Source organism: Notothenia rossii (genome assembly GCF_949606895.1).
Source record: "Notothenia rossii genome assembly, chromosome: 4".
NCBI lineage: Eukaryota > Metazoa > Chordata > Actinopteri > Perciformes > Nototheniidae > Notothenia > Notothenia rossii.
Window position 1 is genome coordinate 64,198,045 of NC_136902.1, and position 20,960 is coordinate 64,219,004.

General features: G+C 41.4%; 1 protein-coding gene across 4 annotated transcripts in view; it reads right to left on the bottom strand.

Moving 5' to 3' along the window:
- Window positions 1–20,960, bottom strand: part of brip1 (BRCA1 interacting helicase 1) — a 128,060-nt gene that overhangs the window by 17,968 nt on the left and 89,132 nt on the right. For 2 of the 4 annotated variants that reach the window (XM_079676532.1, XM_079676530.1), the window contains one exon: window positions 2,950–3,180. The exons of the other annotated variants lie outside the window; for them this stretch is intronic. In XM_079676532.1, the coding sequence (XP_079532658.1) occupies window positions 3,124–3,180 (57 nt within the window). In that variant the 3' untranslated portion in view covers window positions 2,950–3,123. Of the gene's footprint in view, window positions 1–2,949; window positions 3,181–20,960 lie in introns of those variants that run through there. 4 annotated transcript variants of the gene reach the window in all.

The window sequence follows — 20,960 nt, forward strand, 5'->3', positions numbered from 1 at the left end:
CATTGTTGGTTGAATTTCAAGATGGAGAGGGATAGAATAAAGTGCAATTTAATGGTAGCCTGAAATGATGACTTTATCCAAGAACTCTTAAACAAGTCAGCATGTTTTGCAAAATGGTCTAAATAAATAATATAAATAAAAGGAGGGATGAAACCCTCTTTAATGGTCACACATGCAGAGCACACATCAAAAACAGTGACATGTGTTCTCTGCATTTAACCCATCCTAATACCAGGAGTCTAGTACTAGGAGCAGTGGGCGGCTATTGTACAGCGCCCGGGGAGCAATGGGAGTTGTCCGGTGCCTTGCTCAAGGGCACCACGGCAGGGCAGGAGGTGAACTGGGACCTCTCCAAGTAGCAGTCCACAGTCCATATTTACACTGTCGGACATCTGTAATATCAAGTATGTGATTTGCAGTAAATAGGATCAAACATGCAAAACCACTAGTATGGAAACACAGTGTCCTTGGAATGATGTTCATATACTACTAATATGTCTGGATTATATTCACTCACAATGTTTATTCCAGGGAAGGAACCGCAACGTTCTTGTACAACACACAAGACTCATGGAGATGGTCAGAGGTTATGAGAGGATGTACAAAGAGCAGGACTTTAATACCAGAGTCAAGTGTTAGGGTAGGGCAGCTTTTTCTCAAAGTGTGGGGCGCGCCCAGAGATGTGATATGAACGCGATGAACGGGAGATTCTTCTTCTTTTTTTTTTTTAAATACATTTTTTGGACCTCTGATCGGAATCGAACCTGGGTCCTCGCGGGCGGTAGTGGACTGTTACAGCCGGAGACTCGCAACGGCGGTGGACATTCACAGCGCCGCTGCGGTACCCTGTGATTGAGCGAGAGAGAGCTAGAGAGAGAGAGAGAGAGAGAGAGAGAGAGAGAGAGAGAGAGAGAGAGAGAGAGAGAGAGAGAGAGAGAGAGAGAGAGAGAGAGAGAGAGAGAGAGAGAGAGAGAGAGAGAGAGAGAGAGAGAGCACACCTTTATCTATTTAATATAGCCTAGGTGTAAAAAATAAAGTAAGAAATCATTCCAATGTGTACTATAGGACAGTAAAAAAAAGACAAACAGTTTAAAAGGGGAGTGATTAGTAAAATATGCATACGTAAAAAGAAAGAATGCTAACTAGGTAACATAAAATAAGAATAAACAAGTTTAAATGATTTGTTATTGGTTGTGATCATATTCTAAAGATGTTTGGATTATTGAAAAGTATACAGCTCTCTTTCATCTGAGTGTTGAGAGCTGTATCCATAAATTCATTTTGTGCTCAAAGTGCACCAGATTGATGCATTTCACTTCAACATTAAAAAAAACTCTTTCCGGGGTGCATGCCCCCGGACCCCCCTAGAGGAGGTGAGGTCCACCCCCAAATAAAGCATATTAAAATAATCAAATGCATGCATTTTATTTGAGTAAACATTGAAAAGGGTCCCACAGACCCAAACAGCACACAAAGGTTAAAGGTAAGCATATCATAATGTTAAAATTTGCTAAATATATACAATGCAAAAAACAAAAAAAAGAGGAGTAAAAGTAGCTCACGACTTGTTTTATTTTTTTAAAGTAGCTCTCATCCTAAAAAAGGTTGGAGACCCCTGTTATAGAACGATACATTTGACAATTTTAAGCTTGGCCTACCATTTGATTGGAGCGATGAGGAACAGGGGGGGGGGGGCTTGAAAAGGCCCACCTGTTCAAAGTGGGGATGACAGAAAAAGTTTGAGAACTACTGGGGTAGGGTAATCATCAAAAAGTGTAGGGATGCACCGAATATTCGGCCACCGAAAATTATCGGCCGAAAATGGTTAAAAAGGCCCTTTCGGCTTTCACCGAATGTCAGAGAACAGGGTTACGTTGATCATACTCCGCATATTTGTCCGGGTGTTTTGATTTCAAGTGGTGGAGTAATCCCGAAGTGGTGAAAGTCTTTGCAGTTACACCCCCTCGAGAAATGTCAGCTGAACACGTTTTAAAAATCGCAATCGCAATCGCCTCTCTCTCTGATATTTTTAAATATCTCCAGGCGGCAGACATGTTGGCTGTGAGCCAGCCGCGAGCATGGTCGCGCGCCGCGCTTGTCGCCCCGTTTTGATTGCGTCATCACAACAAAACGTTAGTTTACCAAATTTATAGGTGCATTTGTTGTTGTTGAAGGCCTGGCTGTTACAGTCTTTATTTACACTATTTTGGTGTAGGCCTACTGGCCTAGATGTTTATGCAGTTTTAAAGTACCTTGGCTTTGTTCTGAAAAGAAAATGCACTTGACTTGGAATTAATGTACTTTATGCATTCAAAAGCGCTGAATAAATGTTTTATGGACCCATAATAGTGATTATTATTTAAGTTAAGTTTTGCCATAATCATGTATTTTTCCATAATCAGGTAGCTGAACAACATTGGTAAAAAATGTATACATTATATATATATATTTCTATATATATATATATATATATATATTTCTATATATATATATATATATATATATATATATATATATATATTTCTATATATATATATATATATTTCTATATTTCTATTAATCATTTTCGGCCTTTCGGTATTCGGTTTTCGGCCAACTGTTTCCTATTTTCGGTATCGGTTTCGGCCAAGAATTTCCTATTCGGTGCACCCCTAAAAAAGTGCTTTGGATAAGGAAAGATTTTGGTTTGGTCAAATGTTAGGAAAGAATAACCCATCATCATCATCATCATCATCATCATCATCATCATCATCAACATCATCATGTATTTTGCTTGAAAAAAACCTGCATTTGCTGTTGCAAATTAGTGGACGATAAACACAAATTCAAAAAAGAAAGGATTGAGTATGGTTTGAATACAGCATTCTGTGATGGCCACTTGGCATTGGCAATGTCTCTACATTTAAATAATATAACATTGTGTAGTGCACATAATTGCTAAATAATGTAAAGGGTACCATAAAAATGTTTCATGAGATGCTATTTATTCGAACATTAATACTGACAAGGCAACAGTGCACAGATTTAAACAAATCATTTTCTTAATTAGGCGGTAACCCAATCATTTCACCAGATTTCATTTCACCACCATTAGTGATCTCTTCATTCTGGACTGTTGAATCTTCAGCTTTGAATATGGATGAGAGAGCAGAACTGGACCGCTGCTGGCGCCAACCATATCTGTAAATAACACAAAACAAAGTTTGATACTTTCCGCAAAAGTATAATGTGTTGATATAGGTATTCAAATATATCTAACTATTACTTTAAATGCAATGTTCTTGGGTCATTTTGAAATGCTGTACCCTTAGCAAGGTTGCGGTAAGTTACTCTTGACGTTAAAAAGAAAGGTAGCATAAGTTTACACCAAAGTTCCCTGTGTTCTGTTTAATAGTCCACGTTTTTTAGCCAAGCCTTAATGGCGCATTAAAGGGCCAGGCAGGCATATTGAAATTTATGCTATCTTACTTTTCACATAAAACCGAAGTCAATCTCATTATAAAGAAGCCAACTTTAAGCCCCTTATGGAGCACAAGTTAACCAAGCTGAATATGTATCTGCAGTGAGAAAACCTCGGTCTGCAGACCATCTGGAAGTCGTTGAGTGGAGATCTGGCCATTCCCTTCTCCCCTGCGTCGCATTGCCCTTCCCTACTGTCGTCCCATAATCCCGTCTAACAGCCGCCTGGGCTTGGCTGGCCCATTCCGAAACACTGACTGGCTTAACTTGGCCTTCTTGTAAAAAAGAGAAAGCCTGGTTTTTCGACAAGGCACTCCAAAAAGACACTTTAAATATCTGAGGGGGATTTAATATCAAGTCCATTAGGGATTTTCTCAAGCCCTGTAAATGGTCAATTAGTGCATAATTCTGATTTGATCCACATGCAGAGAGATCTGCAATGGAAAAGACGAGAAGAGGTTGGGGGTTCTAAATCAGATTACCATACAGGGTGACATTGTGCATTAGTAGAAGAGAAGGATAATGAACATACTAAGGGGTTTCAAGTTTTCCTTCGTAAAAATGATTGATTGTGTACAGGAGGCAAGAACAACACAACCTTCACAGATGGATTACCAACAGTGGGCACTGTTTAGAAGAGTGGGAGGCTTGAGGACTGGGCCAAAAGGGCAAGATGTGGGTTCAAAGCTTTAGAGGAGGGACATTAAACTGTTTTTGTGTCCCTTGATCAAACATACAGCTGGTTGGCAGCAGTATAAACCAAAGCTAAATCTGCTGTATAAAACAGTATCCCTACATTTCAAAATGGCTTTGGATAAAAGCATCTGTAAAAACTAATAATCAAAACAATACATTCCCGGATTAGACAACTAGAGAGGAAAAGGCAAAGACTATTTACTCTGGATGAAAACATTTTATATTGGAATAAACTCACATTCTTCGCAAGTGACATACAATGTCAGCTTAGCAGACACAGAAAAACAAACAATACACAAGGTTGTCTTTGGTCTCGTTGCTTTAAAGCCAATTTAAAATAAGGAAAACACAAAGATAAATCAAAGCCAGAGAACTATCAAGGTCAACATCAAAGTAAGGAATGCAGATACACACTACTGTGGAGAAACACAGTGAAATATTGCAGATTGAACCTGAACAACTACAATGAAAAAGTGATGCTCTGCCTCTTCCAACAGGGTCATCAATGTGTTTTTTCAGTTTTCGAGGAACAATGTTAGCAAACGTTTAACGTCCAAAAATAAAAAGATGTTTTCTAACCAGCAACATTGATTAAAATGTAATTGCGAGTCTAAGCTATGTTTCTGCTAAAGCAATGTATAATGTAAGATAAAAAAGTAAAAGATTTGTATTGAGACATTAACATAAAGCAATCTGAATACATTAAGATCTGATTGATCACTTCAACCTGTATGAAAATGTAATGAATACATTGAATAAACCAACAAATTCAGTGAAGATGAACTGACCGTTGACAGAAAATTAGTGTCTGCATAATCCTTCTGTGTTGGGCCATAAGCTTCAACAGTGAGAACAAACATAGGAAGTGCAGAGTATTACGAGGCCCATTCACATTTGTAATGACATCTGTAAAAAAAAAGCTATCCCATATTTTAACCATAAAGGTGAGATAAACAGATAACCACAATACATTTTTACTTTTCAGTTTAATCTTTGACAGCTCGAGCATTAATGTGTTGGTAAGAATGATGTTCATTTACAGACATATAATGTTTCCATCATGGTAGAAATAAGTATTTGCTAATATAAAATATGCTTTATATTTTATGACTGAGTTTAAAGGGCCAAAGTACCCATAAAGGTTGTTTTGGGATTTATTTTCGATTCTAAAGCAAGGCTCTGAGTAGGAAAGCATAAAGAAGATGGCTAAACGTCAATAAAGTTGTGCAGTGATGATTTATGTATTTAGCATTGCAAGGGGTCCCTCGACAAAGGAGCAGTGGGATTTTTACCTTTAGATTTTTGGAACATTGCAGGTACTAAGATCTATGGCAAGCACACGTTTATGATGCTTAAACGTTTTGTTTAGCTGGATAATCCACACATATTCAAACAACTTTTATAAAAGTTGAAGCGTAACTGCAACTAAATGAAGGTTGCAACACCACTAGGCTAAAGATGTTCTCATTTTCGGCGTGATAACGTATAGTAGACTTATTTAGTCACTTGTTGTTTTTTGAGACATATTTAAGCTTCAAAACAGTGGGTAATTTACTGACGTAATTGATGTCATAGAACAACACGGAAATATATCTTCTGCTTAACCTGAGACCTTATTACAGGCATCCAACCACAAACTCGAACCATTTTTTTATTCTAGAGGAGCAAACTCTAGAATATAATAACTACCCCCTTAAACTAGAATGGATTTAATAAAGAGCCTATGTTACACTGTCAGTGGGTGGTGGGATGAATAAAAAAATGACATGGAAGCACAAATGTGTCACTGTCAACTGTCCACATTTTATTCTGACTAATCTGGACCAAGAATAGTCTCATGGCTTGAACTAATGGTGCTATTAATCTATGTTTATCTATTTATCATGCACCTACTACTGTATATATGTTAATATGCAGTTTATATTTCTTTTTTTATAATTTAAGCGCTTTGAGCACCAGGAAAAATGTATTATTATTTGAAGTATTATTATTATCCTCATAACATTATTCTCACAATGTTCACAGTATTTATGTTCAAGGTTTATTAAATATGATCTTATTTTTCCATTATTGTATTATATAGTATCAAAACTTGTTTGTGTATTTGTATGTATTTCAATACTCTAAGGGCTTCCAGTAGGGATGCTCTGATCGCCAATTTTGGGGCCGATCGCCAATCGCCGAATGCCGGAATCAGTATCGGCCGATACCGATCGCCGATCCGATCGAGTGGGCGGGGGCCTAAATGGAAGATTTAAACATCACTTTAAATCTTCCATTTAAAGTGATGATTAAAACTCAGTGGGGCTCATTCACTGGAGCATCCACACACAACAATCAACTTAATTATTACATTCAAATTAAGTACATTATTCAAGTTTACATTCACTTTGGATAATAACACGGGAGAAATGAGCGGGAGCGCTCTCTTTGCCTCTCTCTCTCTCTCCTCCTGACAGCCTGTCAGTATCTCATGCAGCTCACTGATCCAGTAATGAGTGACCCGACAGTGAAGAATAAATATATTTATAACTAGTTTAGCTTGTTCCAGAGGTAGATAAAATAGCTAAGTGTGTTAGGTCTAATTCTTGTGTGTTTCGCTCCGCTCACCGGTCCGTCACAGCGGGCGGAGCTGCAGGATTTCTGCTTCACACACGTTGCATACCGCTATTTTACTGTCTTTTTCGGACAACTTAAAATACTGCCAGACCAGTGAAGCCATTTTGGCGAGCTTGTTTTGCCGCGCACAGAGAAAAGTGTCATGTATTTTACGCCATGCGATCGGCTCTCGTGATCGGCTCTCGTGATCGGCTCTCGTGACCGGCTCTTGCGACCGGCTTTTGCGACCGGCTTTTGCGACCGGCTCTCGCGATCGACTCTCGCGATCGACTCTCGCAATGTTTACTGAGCACCGATCGATCGGTAGAGGGTGTAGACTCCGATCTCGATCGGAGCATCCCTAGCTTCCAGGTTTTTAATTAAATTGAATCATTTTATTGCAGCAGGTTTTGGGTCTGTATGCCACCATATCTGAGACCGGAGTGGATACAAGAAGAGGCGCTTTTAGCTCTGATTATTTGTTATGCCATAATTTTTGAAAGAGAGAAACATTTCCTTCAAGTTCCTACTGGATCAGGGGTCTTTACATCAGGGGTGAGGAACCTCCAGCCTCCGTATACGGCCCGCAAGACCATTTGGTACGCCCCCGAGGTAACTTATAAAAAAATTAAAGAAATCTAGACCGCAAAAGAATTAAACAAATGAGTGCCTGTTTTTCCTGGCCAAGGTCAGGGTCCTTGAACACAACACGAGCCTAACGTGTCATCACGTGGTATATGTCTCGTCTGAAAGGGGTGCAGTTCTGACAGAGAGCATCAGAACGCGGCTCCGGCACTTCACAAATGTCAGTACCCATAAGGAGCCATACACATGCCACAGTTTGTGCGTGGCTGTGTCTTTAGTTGTAAGCCCAGTGGCGATCTGTTCATCTGTCATACTCAGTGCATGACATTAAGGATTTTGGGAGGATTAGCTTAGATGGCCCTGTGGGCCATCTAAGCTAATTTACAGATGGCCCTGAGCCCAATAGAGATTGCCCTGAAAAATGCGCCCGGACGAAATGGCACCAAGGGTTTGGGGGGCCTCCCCCTAGAAAATTTAGATTTTTGCAGGTCTTACTGTAGATGCTGTCAGGTGCATTCTCTAGACTGAATTATAAGATGAACCACCACAATATTATATTGTACAATTTCAATTTTATTCTTCAATTCACTTGTTTGTTTGTTCTTGTTTGTGTTTGCTTGCTTGCATGCCCTGCATAGCTCTAAGAAATACTTAAGTTGTTGGTTAAGACACTTTCCATCTGATGAAGGCAAATGCCTTCCCAGATGTAAAAAAGTAGAAAACATTACATTCAGTTGTAACTGCCAAAACAAACATTATTTACACTATTATGGCCTCTGTTAAAAATGTTTGTAATGTTATCTACTGTAAGTTGGTCGAACGAATGCCTCCTCATCCGGAAGATGACCGAGCAGACCCGAGCAGCAGTCGAGAGGAGCCGAGCGCATCCGCGAAGCACACAAAATGGCGACGTCAGAGTTCCAGTTAGCCGGCAAATCTAAGGTTGCGTTCAGATAATAAAAAAATCAGCTCCTAAATTCTAACCTTATCTCCTATTCCTTGACCTCTGAGTGAAACGTCACGGGGTTAAGGGATAGTGGATAGGAGAATTCAAAAGGACTTAGGAGAAGAGACTGCGGTACTTTAGAGAATCCGAATGCACTTTCACTATCCGACGTGTTTGTGATGCGCCAGCGGACGTCATGAATGTACGTCTGCTGCTGTGGGGAAACTATGGAAACTACAGTTTTTTATAGCGGACTACAACATGGATGTATAATAAGAAGGAAGGACTACTGTAAACTCATCTAGAGACTCTGCACCGTGCTCTGATGCTGTTGTGTTATGCTTTATGAACGTGGACAACAGAGAAACATATTCTTCATCACCAAAGTTGGAATTGAAATAAAAAAGGAAAGTGAAACTTATGCTCGTCACCCTCTCCCTCCGGTCCACATTAATACAAATGATCCCAATATGTATGATTGTATGAACTATGAAAAGATCTTATAATCAATACAAATGTATTTATTATAAACGTTAGTCCTTAACATCTATCACTGTGTATATCACCATTCAAACATATTTTAAAAGTTGAACAAACCCCACACAGCTCAGTAAAGACTGTGAAATGTTGACTTTATTTGATCATTTCAGTAAAAACTAACGTTCATATTTCTCTTTTTGATTATAATACTGATGAACGTTCAGAACAAAGCACTTTGGCAACTTACCACATAAGTTTTAAAATGCTTAATAAGCACCGTAACGTTCATGATATAATTTCTCGGTCATAATCGGTTGTTTCCGTGAACGGCCGACTGTTGAGTGACGGCAAATGCTGCAGCTGCAATGCATTGTGGGGCAGCATTTTCTCCTCTCCTTTCATCAAGGGAGGTCCAGTGGTTCCTAAGCTAAAGGAGGTTATAAAGGAAGTTTGAAACCTCCTTTCCTTTCATTTAGAGAATTGGAACGGCACTTAACATGGCTTCCACTGAGGGTCTTCCGGGTCATTTCACTCCGTTAGGAAGGTTTCTAAGCTAAATGGACTATTGGAACGCAACCTAAATCTCTTCGGTCAAAATAATTTCCCTTTAGCGCAATACCGCTTCAGTTGCGCCACTTATGTGACAGACAACAATAGTCAATTCTAATGTCTAACACTTAATGTGGAGAAAGAGATGCCCTGTATGGGTTGATTGTGCGTTGATCTGTTGGTAATGCCTCAGGGTTCTGGTGGGCATGTAAACAAATGCATAATGCTGCGCTATACTTTGTGGCCTCACCCAGTTGCATAGCGACACTTATTGTTTAGGTGTCTTTTAATAAGCAGGTAGTCATATCATTAGCTAGAACTAGCTGGATCTGATTGATATGGACAGAAATGCGAGTGAAGTCTAATCTGACGGGAGAGAGAGATCAGCTGCTGCTGACGAGTCGACACGCAGCTCTGCATGATCACATGCAGCGGTGAGCGGACAAAACACACAATTAAGGTTAGAATATCACACGTAGCTATTTTAATTACCTCTCAAACTACCTAAACTAGTGATAGATATGTTTAGTTTAACTGTCGGGTCACTCATTACTGGATCCGCGAGCTGCATGATACTGGCATAATAGATTGCCCGATCGGGCAACCAGCAGGTGAGGCTTCATTGCCCGAGCTAAATACTAGATGGCCCTGGGCCATCGGGCAGTCCTTAATGTCGAGCCCTGATCATACAGCAGTCAATAACTTTGTTGTTATTAGCATCTGGTTAGCTAGCTATGCTAACGAATATAAGAAGCTTTTTCTACAACCAGTGAGGTAAGTTTAAGGCACATCTTTAAATGATCATTATAGTTATAAAAAAACAAGAGAATTTAAACAGGTATAAAATACTATATAACAGTAAAATAAAGTTGTTATTAATAAACAAGAATACAGTTTGAAAGGAGAGTGATTTATAAAATATCCATAAAGAAAAAGAAAATCTGCTTACAGGTCTGTTTCATATGGGTGCTGAGAGATGTATCCATAGATCTCTTAATGTTGCTCTCAAAGTGCACCAGATTGATGCTTTGAACTTCAACATTTAAAAAAACACACTTAAATCATGTTCACATGGATATGAAACTAAATACATGTGCACACATCTTGTGTCCATATCACTCTGTTTTGGTGGTCATGCCACACCGTACACGTGCATGCGCGAGTCATGGTGAGATTTCTGGATTAAGAGGTTGCTTTTTCTTTGCACAGCATGAAAGAAAGGCCAAATGAATGGGCTGTGATTTTAGTATTTTTAAGCAGAGGTCAATAATTTGTACGGCCCTCGGAGGCTGTTGAAAAAATTGAAATGGCCCTTGAGAGGAAAAAGGTTCCCCACCCCTGCTTTACATAATATTAATGAATGCGTGTCAGTTTGATTTAAGTTCTCCATTTTGAATGAGGTCCAGATATCTACTTTTCACACATGTCTTTTGTGCATCGTTAGCAATTCATCAGCCATGATGTATTATGCAGGAACTGTACTTGTATTGAATTTACACTAAGGAATCGTAAGGAAACTGTTAGACTTGCCTAGCTTTGTTATTTATACGCCTGATTTATTTAACATGCCGAAATAGTAAACACAGTGGTTGAAGAAGTAGGACTTTTTTTGTGCCATGCTTCTTTAGCTTCCTTTTGAAAGGAATGAAGGAGAGTTCCAGTACATTTGCCCAAAATTAAAGAACATTTGTATTCACTTTGCAATTGTACATTCTGAATAAATTGTCCATCGTTCTTTGCCTCACCATACAATAAATATCTGACTTTCTTTCAATTAATAGATGGTAAATTTCCCCAAAAATCTGCTTTTCCAACTGGGATTTTATGGTGTTCTACAATTTCATCTTACTTACCACTTAAAAATGGGGTAGGTAATTTTGGAGAAACCAGCTCGAGTGCGCTAGAATTTGAAAATACACAGCCCGAAAAAAAATCTGCTACTTCCTTACAGAGCCCCTCCTCCAACACACACAAACGTGCACATGCACACCAATGAGGGCACAAGATAAGTTTGTGCACAGATGGAAGACTGACAGGCAGGTAGGCCATCCAGTTATTTTAGCCGGGCCGGCTAAAATGATTGGTCGTGCTTTTTAAAGGTCGTGCTTTTTAAAGTACTACGGCTTCCACAGATTTTTATGGATTTTTTGTCAAAGCACTTAAGATATTCATTGCTATCGGAATGTTAAGAGCATTCCATGGAATATAACAAAAAGTGTATCTCGAGCCGGTTTCTCAAACTTACCCACCCCACCTTTAAGTGAGAGTCTGTGTGACATGTACAGTGGAGGAAATAAGTATGTGATCACCTGCAGATGTTGTAAGTTTAAATTAACAGTCTGTATTTTTAATGGTCGGTTTATATAAACAGAGAGTAAGAATATCAAAAAGAAAATCCAGAAATTGACATTATACAAAAGATAAAAATGTATTTGCATTTGTGGGAAATAAGTATTTGATCCCCTTTCAACCAACAATAATTCTGGCACACACAGGCCGGTTACATAAGTCTTCTTCTTTTTTTTTTTTTTAAAGTACTCCTAATATCAACTTGTTACCTGTATAAAAGACACCTGTCCAGAGTCAATCAATCAGACTCCAACTCTCCACCATGTGCAAGACTAAAGAGCTGTCTAAAGACCTCAGGGACAAGATTGTAGACCTGCACAAGGCTGGGATTGGCTACAAGACCATCAGAAAGCAGCTTGGTGAGAAGGAGACCACTGTTGGTGCGATTATTCAGAAGAAGAATGTGTGTGTTTCTAAAGAAACACAAAATGAGCATCAATCGCCCTCGGTCTGGGGCTCCACACAAGATCTCGCCCTGTGGGGTATTGATGATAATGAGAAAGGTGAGGTATCAGCCAAAAACTACAAGGGAGGAACTTGTTAATGATCTCAAGGCAGCTGGGACCACAGTCACCAAGAAAAATATTGGTAACACACTACACCATAATGGAAGAAATCCTGCAGTGCCCGCAAAGTCCCCCCTGCTCAAGAAGAACATGAAAGGCCCGTCTGAAGTTTGACAATGAACATCTGAATGATTCAGAGAAGGCTTGGGAGAAGAACATGTGGTCAGATGAAACAAAAGTGTTGATCTTTGGCATCAACTCGACCCGCTGTGTTTGGAGGAAGAGAAATGCTGAGTATAACCCCAGAACACCATCCCCACCATCAAGCATGGAGGTGGAAACATAATGTTTTGGGGGTGTTTCTCGGCTAAGGGGACAGGACCACTTCCCTGCATCGAGGGGAGGATGTACCGTAACATTTCGGAAGACAGCATCCTTCCCTCAGTCAGGACTCTGACAATGGGTCATGGATGGGTCTTCCAGCAGGAAAGAAAACCTGAACATATGGCAAAGGCAACACAGGAGTGGCTAAAGAAGAAGCACATTTAGGTGATGGAGTGGCCTAGCCAGTCTCCGGACCTTAATCCCATAGAAAATCTGTGGAGGGAGCTGAAGTTTCGAGATGCCAAGCATCAGCCTCAAAACCTCAAGGATTTGGAGAGGATCTTCAGAGAAGAGTGGACCACAATTATTCCTGAGATGTGCACAGACCTGGAAACCAACTACAAGAAGCGCCTGATCTCCGTGCTGTCCAACAAGGGTTTCTCCACCAAGTACTAAGACATGTTTTGCAAGGGGATCAAATACTTGATTCCCACAGTTAAATGCAAATACATTTTTATCTTCTGGATTTTCCTTTTGATATTCTTACTCTCACATTATATAAACCTACCATTAAAATGAAAGACTGTTAATTTATTTGTAAGTGGGTAAACAAAACAAATTGTCACGATTCTCATGTTATGTCACGTTTTTAGTTTTGTATGTCTAGGTTTGGGTTTATTTTGCTGTTTGGTTCTCCCTGTCTCCCTTGTGTATTGTCCGGTCCCTCTCTCTGTGTTTTTCCTCCCTGTCGTTAGTTTCCCAGGTGTTTCTAATTGTCTGATTGTGTTCACCTGTTGCCCTTGTGTTTCTCCTCCCCTGCCCGGCTGTTTCTCGTCTCGTGATTACCCCTCCCTGTATTTAGTCTTGTCTCTTCCTGTGTTCAGTATTGGTTCATCTTTTGTTGGTGACTGAGTTCACCGGTGAGCGTTCTGTTTGTCTAAGTTTGATTCTCATCCTTGAAATAAAGGTATTATCAGTATTATCTGCATTTGGGTCCTGCTTGCTTTGCTCACCCGTAACAGAACGAACCAACCAAGGATGGGCCCAGCAGATCCATTTGAGCAGGAATTATTGGATTTTTCCTTTTCTTTGGCTTACTGCTCTGATCGATGGAGGGGAGCGTCCGGTGTTCAGCAGCGAGAGGCTGCTTTGGCAGAGGTGCGCCAGATGGCTACGGAGAAACCAGGCTTGGTGAAATTCTTACCTGGCTGGACTTTGAATTTCCTCTCGGTGTGTGATTCCCAGCATGCTAGCTCCCTGCCTCCCAATTCCCAACCTGAAATCATACGCCTCGGTGTGTTCTGTCTGGAGTCAACCCTTGCTTCTCCTGTCCAGGAGCCGTTCTCGGGAACTCGTCTGGCTTTCGGAGGTCCACAGAGCCTCCAAAAGGCTCCTAAGAGAAGGAGTCGCAAGTCCAGGCTAGCAGCCCGAGCCCCAAGAGCCATGGTTCCGGCCCCTGTTCTGGCCCCAGCAGCCATGGCTCCAGCCTTAGTTCTGGCCCTAGCAGCCATGGATCTGGCCCGAGTTCTGGCCCCAGCAGCCATGGATCTGGCCCCAGCAGCCATGGTTCCAGCCCCGGTTCTGGCACCAGCAGCCATGGTTCCGGGCCCAGTTCTGGCCCCAGCAGCCATGGTTCCGGGCCCAGTTCTGGCCCCAGCAGCCATGGTTCCGGCCCCAATTCTGGCCCCAGCGGCCATGGTTCCAGACCCAGTTCTGGCCCCAGCAGCCATGGACCCTCATCTGGTCCCAACTCAAGTCCCTTCTCTAGTCCCTACTAATTTCCCTTCTCAAGTCCCTTCTCAAGTCCCTCCTCTAGTCCCAACTCAAGTCCCTTCTCTAGTCCCTTCTCTAGTCCCTACTCAATTCCCTTCTCCAGTCCCTCCTCTAGTCACTTCCCTAGTCCCTCATCTAGTCCCTTCCCAAGTCCCTTCTCTAGTCCCTTCTCTAGTCCCTTCTCAAGTCCCTTTTCTAGTCCCTTCTCTAGTTCCTCCTCTAGTCCCTTCCCAAGTCTCTTCTTTAGTCCTTCTCTAGTCCCCTCTCTAGTCCCTACTCTAGTCCCATCTCAAGTCCCTTCTCGAGTCCCCTCTCCAGTTTCCTCTCAAGTCTCCTCTCGAGTCTCCTCTCGAGTCCCCTCTCGAGTTCCCTCTCCAGTCCCTACTCAAGTCCCTACTCAAGTCCCTACTCAAGTCCCTACTGAAGTGCCGTTGGAGGTTCCGCTGGGGGTCCTGCCACCCCTGTGTCCTGTGCCGTTGGAGGCCCCGCCGACTACTCCTCTGCCGGGGGTCCTGCCAACCACGATTCTTCTGCCGGGGGTCCTGCCAACCCTGTGTCCTGTGCCGTTGGAGGTTCCGCTGGGGGTCCTGCCAGCTCCATGTCCTGTCCCGTTGGGGATCCCGCCGTCTACTCTTCTGCTGGGGGTCCTGCCAACTCCATGTCCTGTCCCGTTGGGGGTCCCGCCGACTACTCTTCTGCCGGGGATCCTGCCAACCCTATGTCCTGTTCCGTTGGAGGTCCCGCTGAGAGTCTTGCCAATCCCATGTCTTGTTCCGTTGGAGGTCCCGCTGCCACCTGTCTCACCGGGGGTCCTGCCAACTCCTGGTCCTCTTCCGTGGGGGATCCTGCCGAAGCCTGTCCCACCAGCTCCGGTTCCTGCCCGGCCTCTAGAGCTGTCCCGTCAGCGCCTTCCTGCCCGTCCTCCGGACTTGTTCCGTCGCCGCCTGCTTCGCCCTCCAGCCCGGCCCCCTGAGAGCCGTGGTCTTTGCCTTCGAGCCCGGCCCCCTGAGTGCCGCGGTCTTCGCCCTCGGGCCCGGCCCCCTGTCTATTCCTGCCGCTGGCTTCGCCCTCATGCTCGGCCCCCTGAGTTTGCCCACTGTGGTCTTTGCCCCTCCATGGACTCTGCCTTGCCCCCGGGCCCTCCGCACGAGACCCCCACCATGGACTCTGCCTTGCCCACGGGCCGTCCGCCCGAGATCCCTTCCGGGCCCTCCACTGTGCTCCTGGGCTGTCAGCCCAAAACCTGTCCTCCAGACCCCCTCCACCCACCCTGGTGGCCCTAGTTTTGTGTCCCTCCTCCGGACCACCTCCACCCACCATGCTTGAGGTTTTGGACTTTTGTGGGGGGTTTTTTAGGGACGTCTGGAAGCTGTTCCTTGAGGGGGGGGTTCTGTCACGATTCTCATGTTATGTCACGTTTTTAGTTTTGTATGTCTGGGTTTGGGTTTATTTTGCTGTTTGGTTCTCCCTGTCTCCCTTGTGTATTGTCTGGTCCCTCTCTCTGTGTTTTTCCTCCCTGTCGTTAGTTTCCCTGGTGTGTCTAATTGTCTGATTGTGTTCACCTGTTGCCCTTGTGTTTCTCCTCCCCTGCCCGGCTGTTTCTCGTCTCGTGATTACCCCTCCCTGTATTTAGTCTTGTCTCTTCCTGTGTTCAGTGTTGGTTCGTCTTTTGTTGGTGACTGAGTTCACCGGGGAGTCTTCTGTTTGTCCAAGTTTGATTCTCATCCTTGAAATAAAGGTATTATCAGTATTATCTGCATTTGGGTCCTGATTGCTTCGCTCACCCGTAACACAACTCCGCAAGGGATCAAATACTTATTTCCTCCACTGTACATATAACATTAATATATAATTTTTGTAGCAATAGGGTCATACTAAAGGGTTAGAATAAATTATAGTGCCTCCAGTGATTATGTTGGAGATATAACTGCACTTTTGACCCTGACCTACTTGGGGAGTAATAATGCAGGCAACTGACCCATGTACAGGAAATGTGCTGTTTTAGCACCAGGGAATCAAGAACAGTAGACCAACAGAACATTTATTTGTATTTCTACTATGCCAGCTGATTGCTCGTGAATAATGTGATACTTTTCAATTTTGTAATACTTAGATATGAATTAAATTAACGTGTTTCCTCTCTCCTGACTGCCTTATCTGGTAATTGTTTGTCTTTGGCTTCACTTTTTATTAGATTGATGAAACATTGTCAATGGATCCTGTTTATTACTGTTTTGCTATTACTGTTTTTTACTGTAATTGATATCACTGTTGGAGGTAAGAAGTTATAAAAGGGTAAATGTCAAGTATTGTTAAGAAGCCATGTTATTTTCTCATTGTACTACAATGTAATAGGAAAGGTTCAATAGTTTAAACAAAGTTTAGACTAAGTAAATGTATCTGGTCTTATACCTCGCTGTTTTATTGACTAATTCCATACAAATTGCATTTGCAAATAAACTACAAATTGTGTTACATTTCAGTAGATGGTTATTGTAATTTCTCCTTCCTGGTCGGTAACTTCTAATGTTGCTATCTAAATCTTAAGGTTGTAAATTTGAGCCTTGCAATTAATAAATAACAGATTGAATCAAGGACATGGATAGCTGATTTGCAACTACATCTAAACCATGTATTTATTTTAAAAACAACAGCTGTTGTTATTGTCCATTAAAGCAAGGTAGCGAAACAAAATGTTTATTTCCTATAATGTCATGGGCAAATGGTAATTGCTACATGGACACTCATGATTACAGTGTAATACATGAAATGCTTGTTTCATATGAGAAAACATTGTTGGCCAATCTGACACTGAATTCAGTCAGTAAGACTTCAATAATCAAGCAACTGAATCCTGTCTCTACCTTCTGGTCCTAATTACAATTTTAAATTACACACAACAAGGTGTAGCATAGGAGCTATCTTGCTACATGCTAATGATGGAAATTAAAAACAATTAAATTAACCATGACCAAAATGTTTCCCAAAAACACGCCTGCGTCACCATGAACCAAGTAAGCTCTTAGATGCACCCTATGGATCCCTAATTATTTCCTATAACCCGCTCAGCCCTCTTTCACCTCTGGCTGGAGTCTATTTGATGTCTGGCTTTATAGGCAAGCACACACAAAGACCCCAACCCCTCCACCCCTACCCTAAACCACATTCATCGCGGCTAAGTGGGTCCTTTCAAAGTGCATGCCTCTTTTTAGCTCAACAGGGTAAAGGAAACTTCCTCAGATTTGCTCGACCTGAAAGCCATTATAATTGCTTTATCAAGATCTTGTGTTGATGTTTACCCACAGATAGGAAAAGGATCTCATACTTGCCAAGCTTGGTTATTTCAAAACTACAACAAATAATGAAGATAGAATAAAAATGGACAGGTGAACAAAGTGTGACAGTGACTCCTGATGTTCTCACGTGAAAGTGGCATGACATCAGTGCAAAGCCAGTTTACAAATAGGTTTGAGGAGATGTGGAATTGCAAAGTTATGGTATCCAATGAGACAATGAGGATTATGAAAACCTCCTCTTGGAGTACCTATACCCTCTACTGGCTAAAACGTGTTATGTCGAACAGTGATGAATTGCAATCTCTGAGGAGGAGCATCTGCATTTGTGTTATGATGTCAAAATGTCACATTATCTTTATTTATAATGCATTATCGGAATTGTAAACATGGGTTTAATAAAATAGTGGAAAATGAATAAATAATGGTTTTAATAATTGTATAACTGTAGTTGGTGTCATTTAAAATAAATAAGTGATTATCTAACCAACAATAGGTTAACAGCCACATTTTTTGCATCCACCCACTGAACTTAAGCTCCTTTTTTAGAAAGAATACTTTAAGAAGAGCCAGTTTAGCAATGATCCAGCCTGGTCAAGTAAAGGTGTACAGGGCAGAGCGGTCACATATATCCTCTTAAGATGTTTGTCCTCTACAGTCCTCTAAGTCTGTAATCACAATGCTCCTTAGAGGTTCATCTTTAGCTGCCGGCCTGGTCCGGATCAAGTATTTAGTTTGATAAGTACGGTTTACCGGGGATCACACGCTGCTGACCGGCAGGTTAGCCAAAGGAAGAAATATCCTCTTGAAGGTGATTAAGTACCTAAAGAAAGGCTGGGTGAGAGGCATAAGACAGCTAAGTTTGTCATTGTGCACGCTCTACACAGGTAGGCTCCTGATGGGATGAAAAAAAACAAGATCAAGATGGGTTCAACCTGTTTCCTCTGTTCACACAACTTAACTGTGTTAAATACCCTGTAGTAAAGTAAAACATAAAGTGAGACTGAATACATTATTTCTGTTTCATTTAAATATGTAGTTTTCTTGACTGTTTAGTCAAATGAAAAATCAGAACAGACTGCGAGCAGGCCAAGATACATTTTGATGGATTAATTCATAAATAAATGTATTTTTTATGAATTAATCCATAAAAAAGATATTGCTCCCCGGGCGCTGTACAATAGCTGCCCACTGCTCCTAGTACTAGACTCCTGGTACTAGGATGGGTTAAATGCAGATGTCACTGTGTGTGCTGTGTGCTCTGCATGTGTGACCATTAAAGAGGGTTTCATCCCTCCCAATTCTATTTCAACAAAAGCAAGAGTAGCTCTAAGGTTAAAGTCTCTATACCAAAACGACATATATATATATATTTACCCTCAGTGATTGTAGTTAAAAAACATAGTAAGGCAATATTTCAATGAAATTGATTATTTGGCCGATGCTGCTTCAACCCCAGTTACACATTCAAGGTTTTAGATTGGACAAAAATATATAAACAAGCCCATTCCTACAAAAAATAGGCAGGTTCTGAGCTAAATGTGAGAAATGTTACTTGACATTACAGCAATCAAATTCTTACTTATTGATTCCACCTAGTTGAAGTTACAAGCACAAGAGGCTTCATATTAGACCAATAGGCCCTGCAGTTTGACTGGGTGATAAGTTCATGTTGTTCCATTAAAGAATTTGTAAAGTCAAAGTCACAAGGCGAAAACTACAAATTAAATGGCAGTGCTGATTGCTGCATCGGTTAATTTGTTATGATCATTAATTATAAATATAAGCATAGCAAAGAAATAAACCTCACAAGACTGGTCATTGAAAAATTGACCAACATAGCAGCATTTGTATTTCCAGTAACAGATGAGAATCCTGGACAGATTCACAGTATACTGTACCTTGTAGTGAAAGGCAATTCACTTAAATTGGCTATTAATGTTATATAAAAATGTTTTGTGAAAACATGTAAAGCCATATCACAGTCTCCAATCCACTACTAGCAACTGAGGTGTAATGAAAAAGGCCTTGACCTTTCAATTCTATCTCAGTCAATCTGGACACCAGGTGTCCTTACAGCAGGTGTTGGTTTGCAGGTATGCATTTTTAGGACACGGCTCTGTGTCATGCTAAGTGAGCACACAGTAAGAGGACTAAGAACAGGTAAGAAATTTAAATTTGGGGATTAAGGTCCTCAGCGCTGACTCCAAATAGTCTTAGCAGGTGATTTGTGGCTCATCCTCTTGGGGCTTAGGCTGTGACGATCTGACCATCAAATCAGGTGTCTACTTAACAGTGCAGCCAGGTTAATCGGGGAGATGGCTGAAGAAATGGTTCCACATCCTGTTGGTAAAGCTGTTTGAAAGGGTATTTAAAGAATGATCCAATTATGTTGGATCAAAATCGTTATAATGTGTTCCAAAACAGGTCCAGGAAGGATTCTGACAGCAGTTATTGGCAGGAAGCATTTACAGAACACATGCTAACATCATGAGGCCTGTTTCCATCATTTAGGAAGGAGAAAATGAGGATTCAGAGATCTTGTTCAACATAACTTCTACGGGATAAAAAAATTGCTGAATTTCTTTACTGCTCACACTTGAAGACAACTTTGCTTTCCTCATGTTGACATAAGGGCACACAAACCTATGTCTAAGAATAGGTTTATTGATTACAATTATAATTAAAGTCCGGCAAAAGTCCCAAAGACTCTTTGATGTGTAGAATGTTATCTGCTCACTAACTTGTTTGCTTACAGAAAAGGTCTAACAGCACGTCTTCCGAGCAAAGTCAAAGTATTTTCAGAATGGAAAAAAGACTGGAGTCACAGAGAGGGATGCCACGCAATTAATTGATCATATGGGGACACATTTAGACAGTTTCTCCGTAATGATATCCATGGTGTCACTCACACAAGAAAGTGGGAGAAGTAGCTGCGGGAAAAATTTAAAATATCATTATTGTGTAATCATTCAAGTTCCAAACATTTATTGAAGAAGCCCCTTCACCATGTGGCTTTACACTGCTGGACAGCGACAGGCAATGCGAGTCCAAAATAGTTGTAGTCTTCATAACCTTACATAGAGGTTATGTTTCTATCAAGTAGTTTTCACTGTAGATGAACAGGATTATTTAAAGTGGACCTATCATGCTATATTTGAATAATATAGTGTAGGACCATACCTATATAAGGCATATTTATACTTTTTATTTTTCAAAATACCAAACAGATCATGCATTTTAGCCATTCCTCATTTCGCTCAATTTAACACTGTCTTTACATGGGCTGATTCTGTGAGAACAGCACCATCTACAGGCCTGGCATATGTACTACAGCGTCTCCAGCGCTTTCGAACGGCAATGTCCTTGGCTGTCTCCTCCTGATTGGTGGAGTTGGCCCAA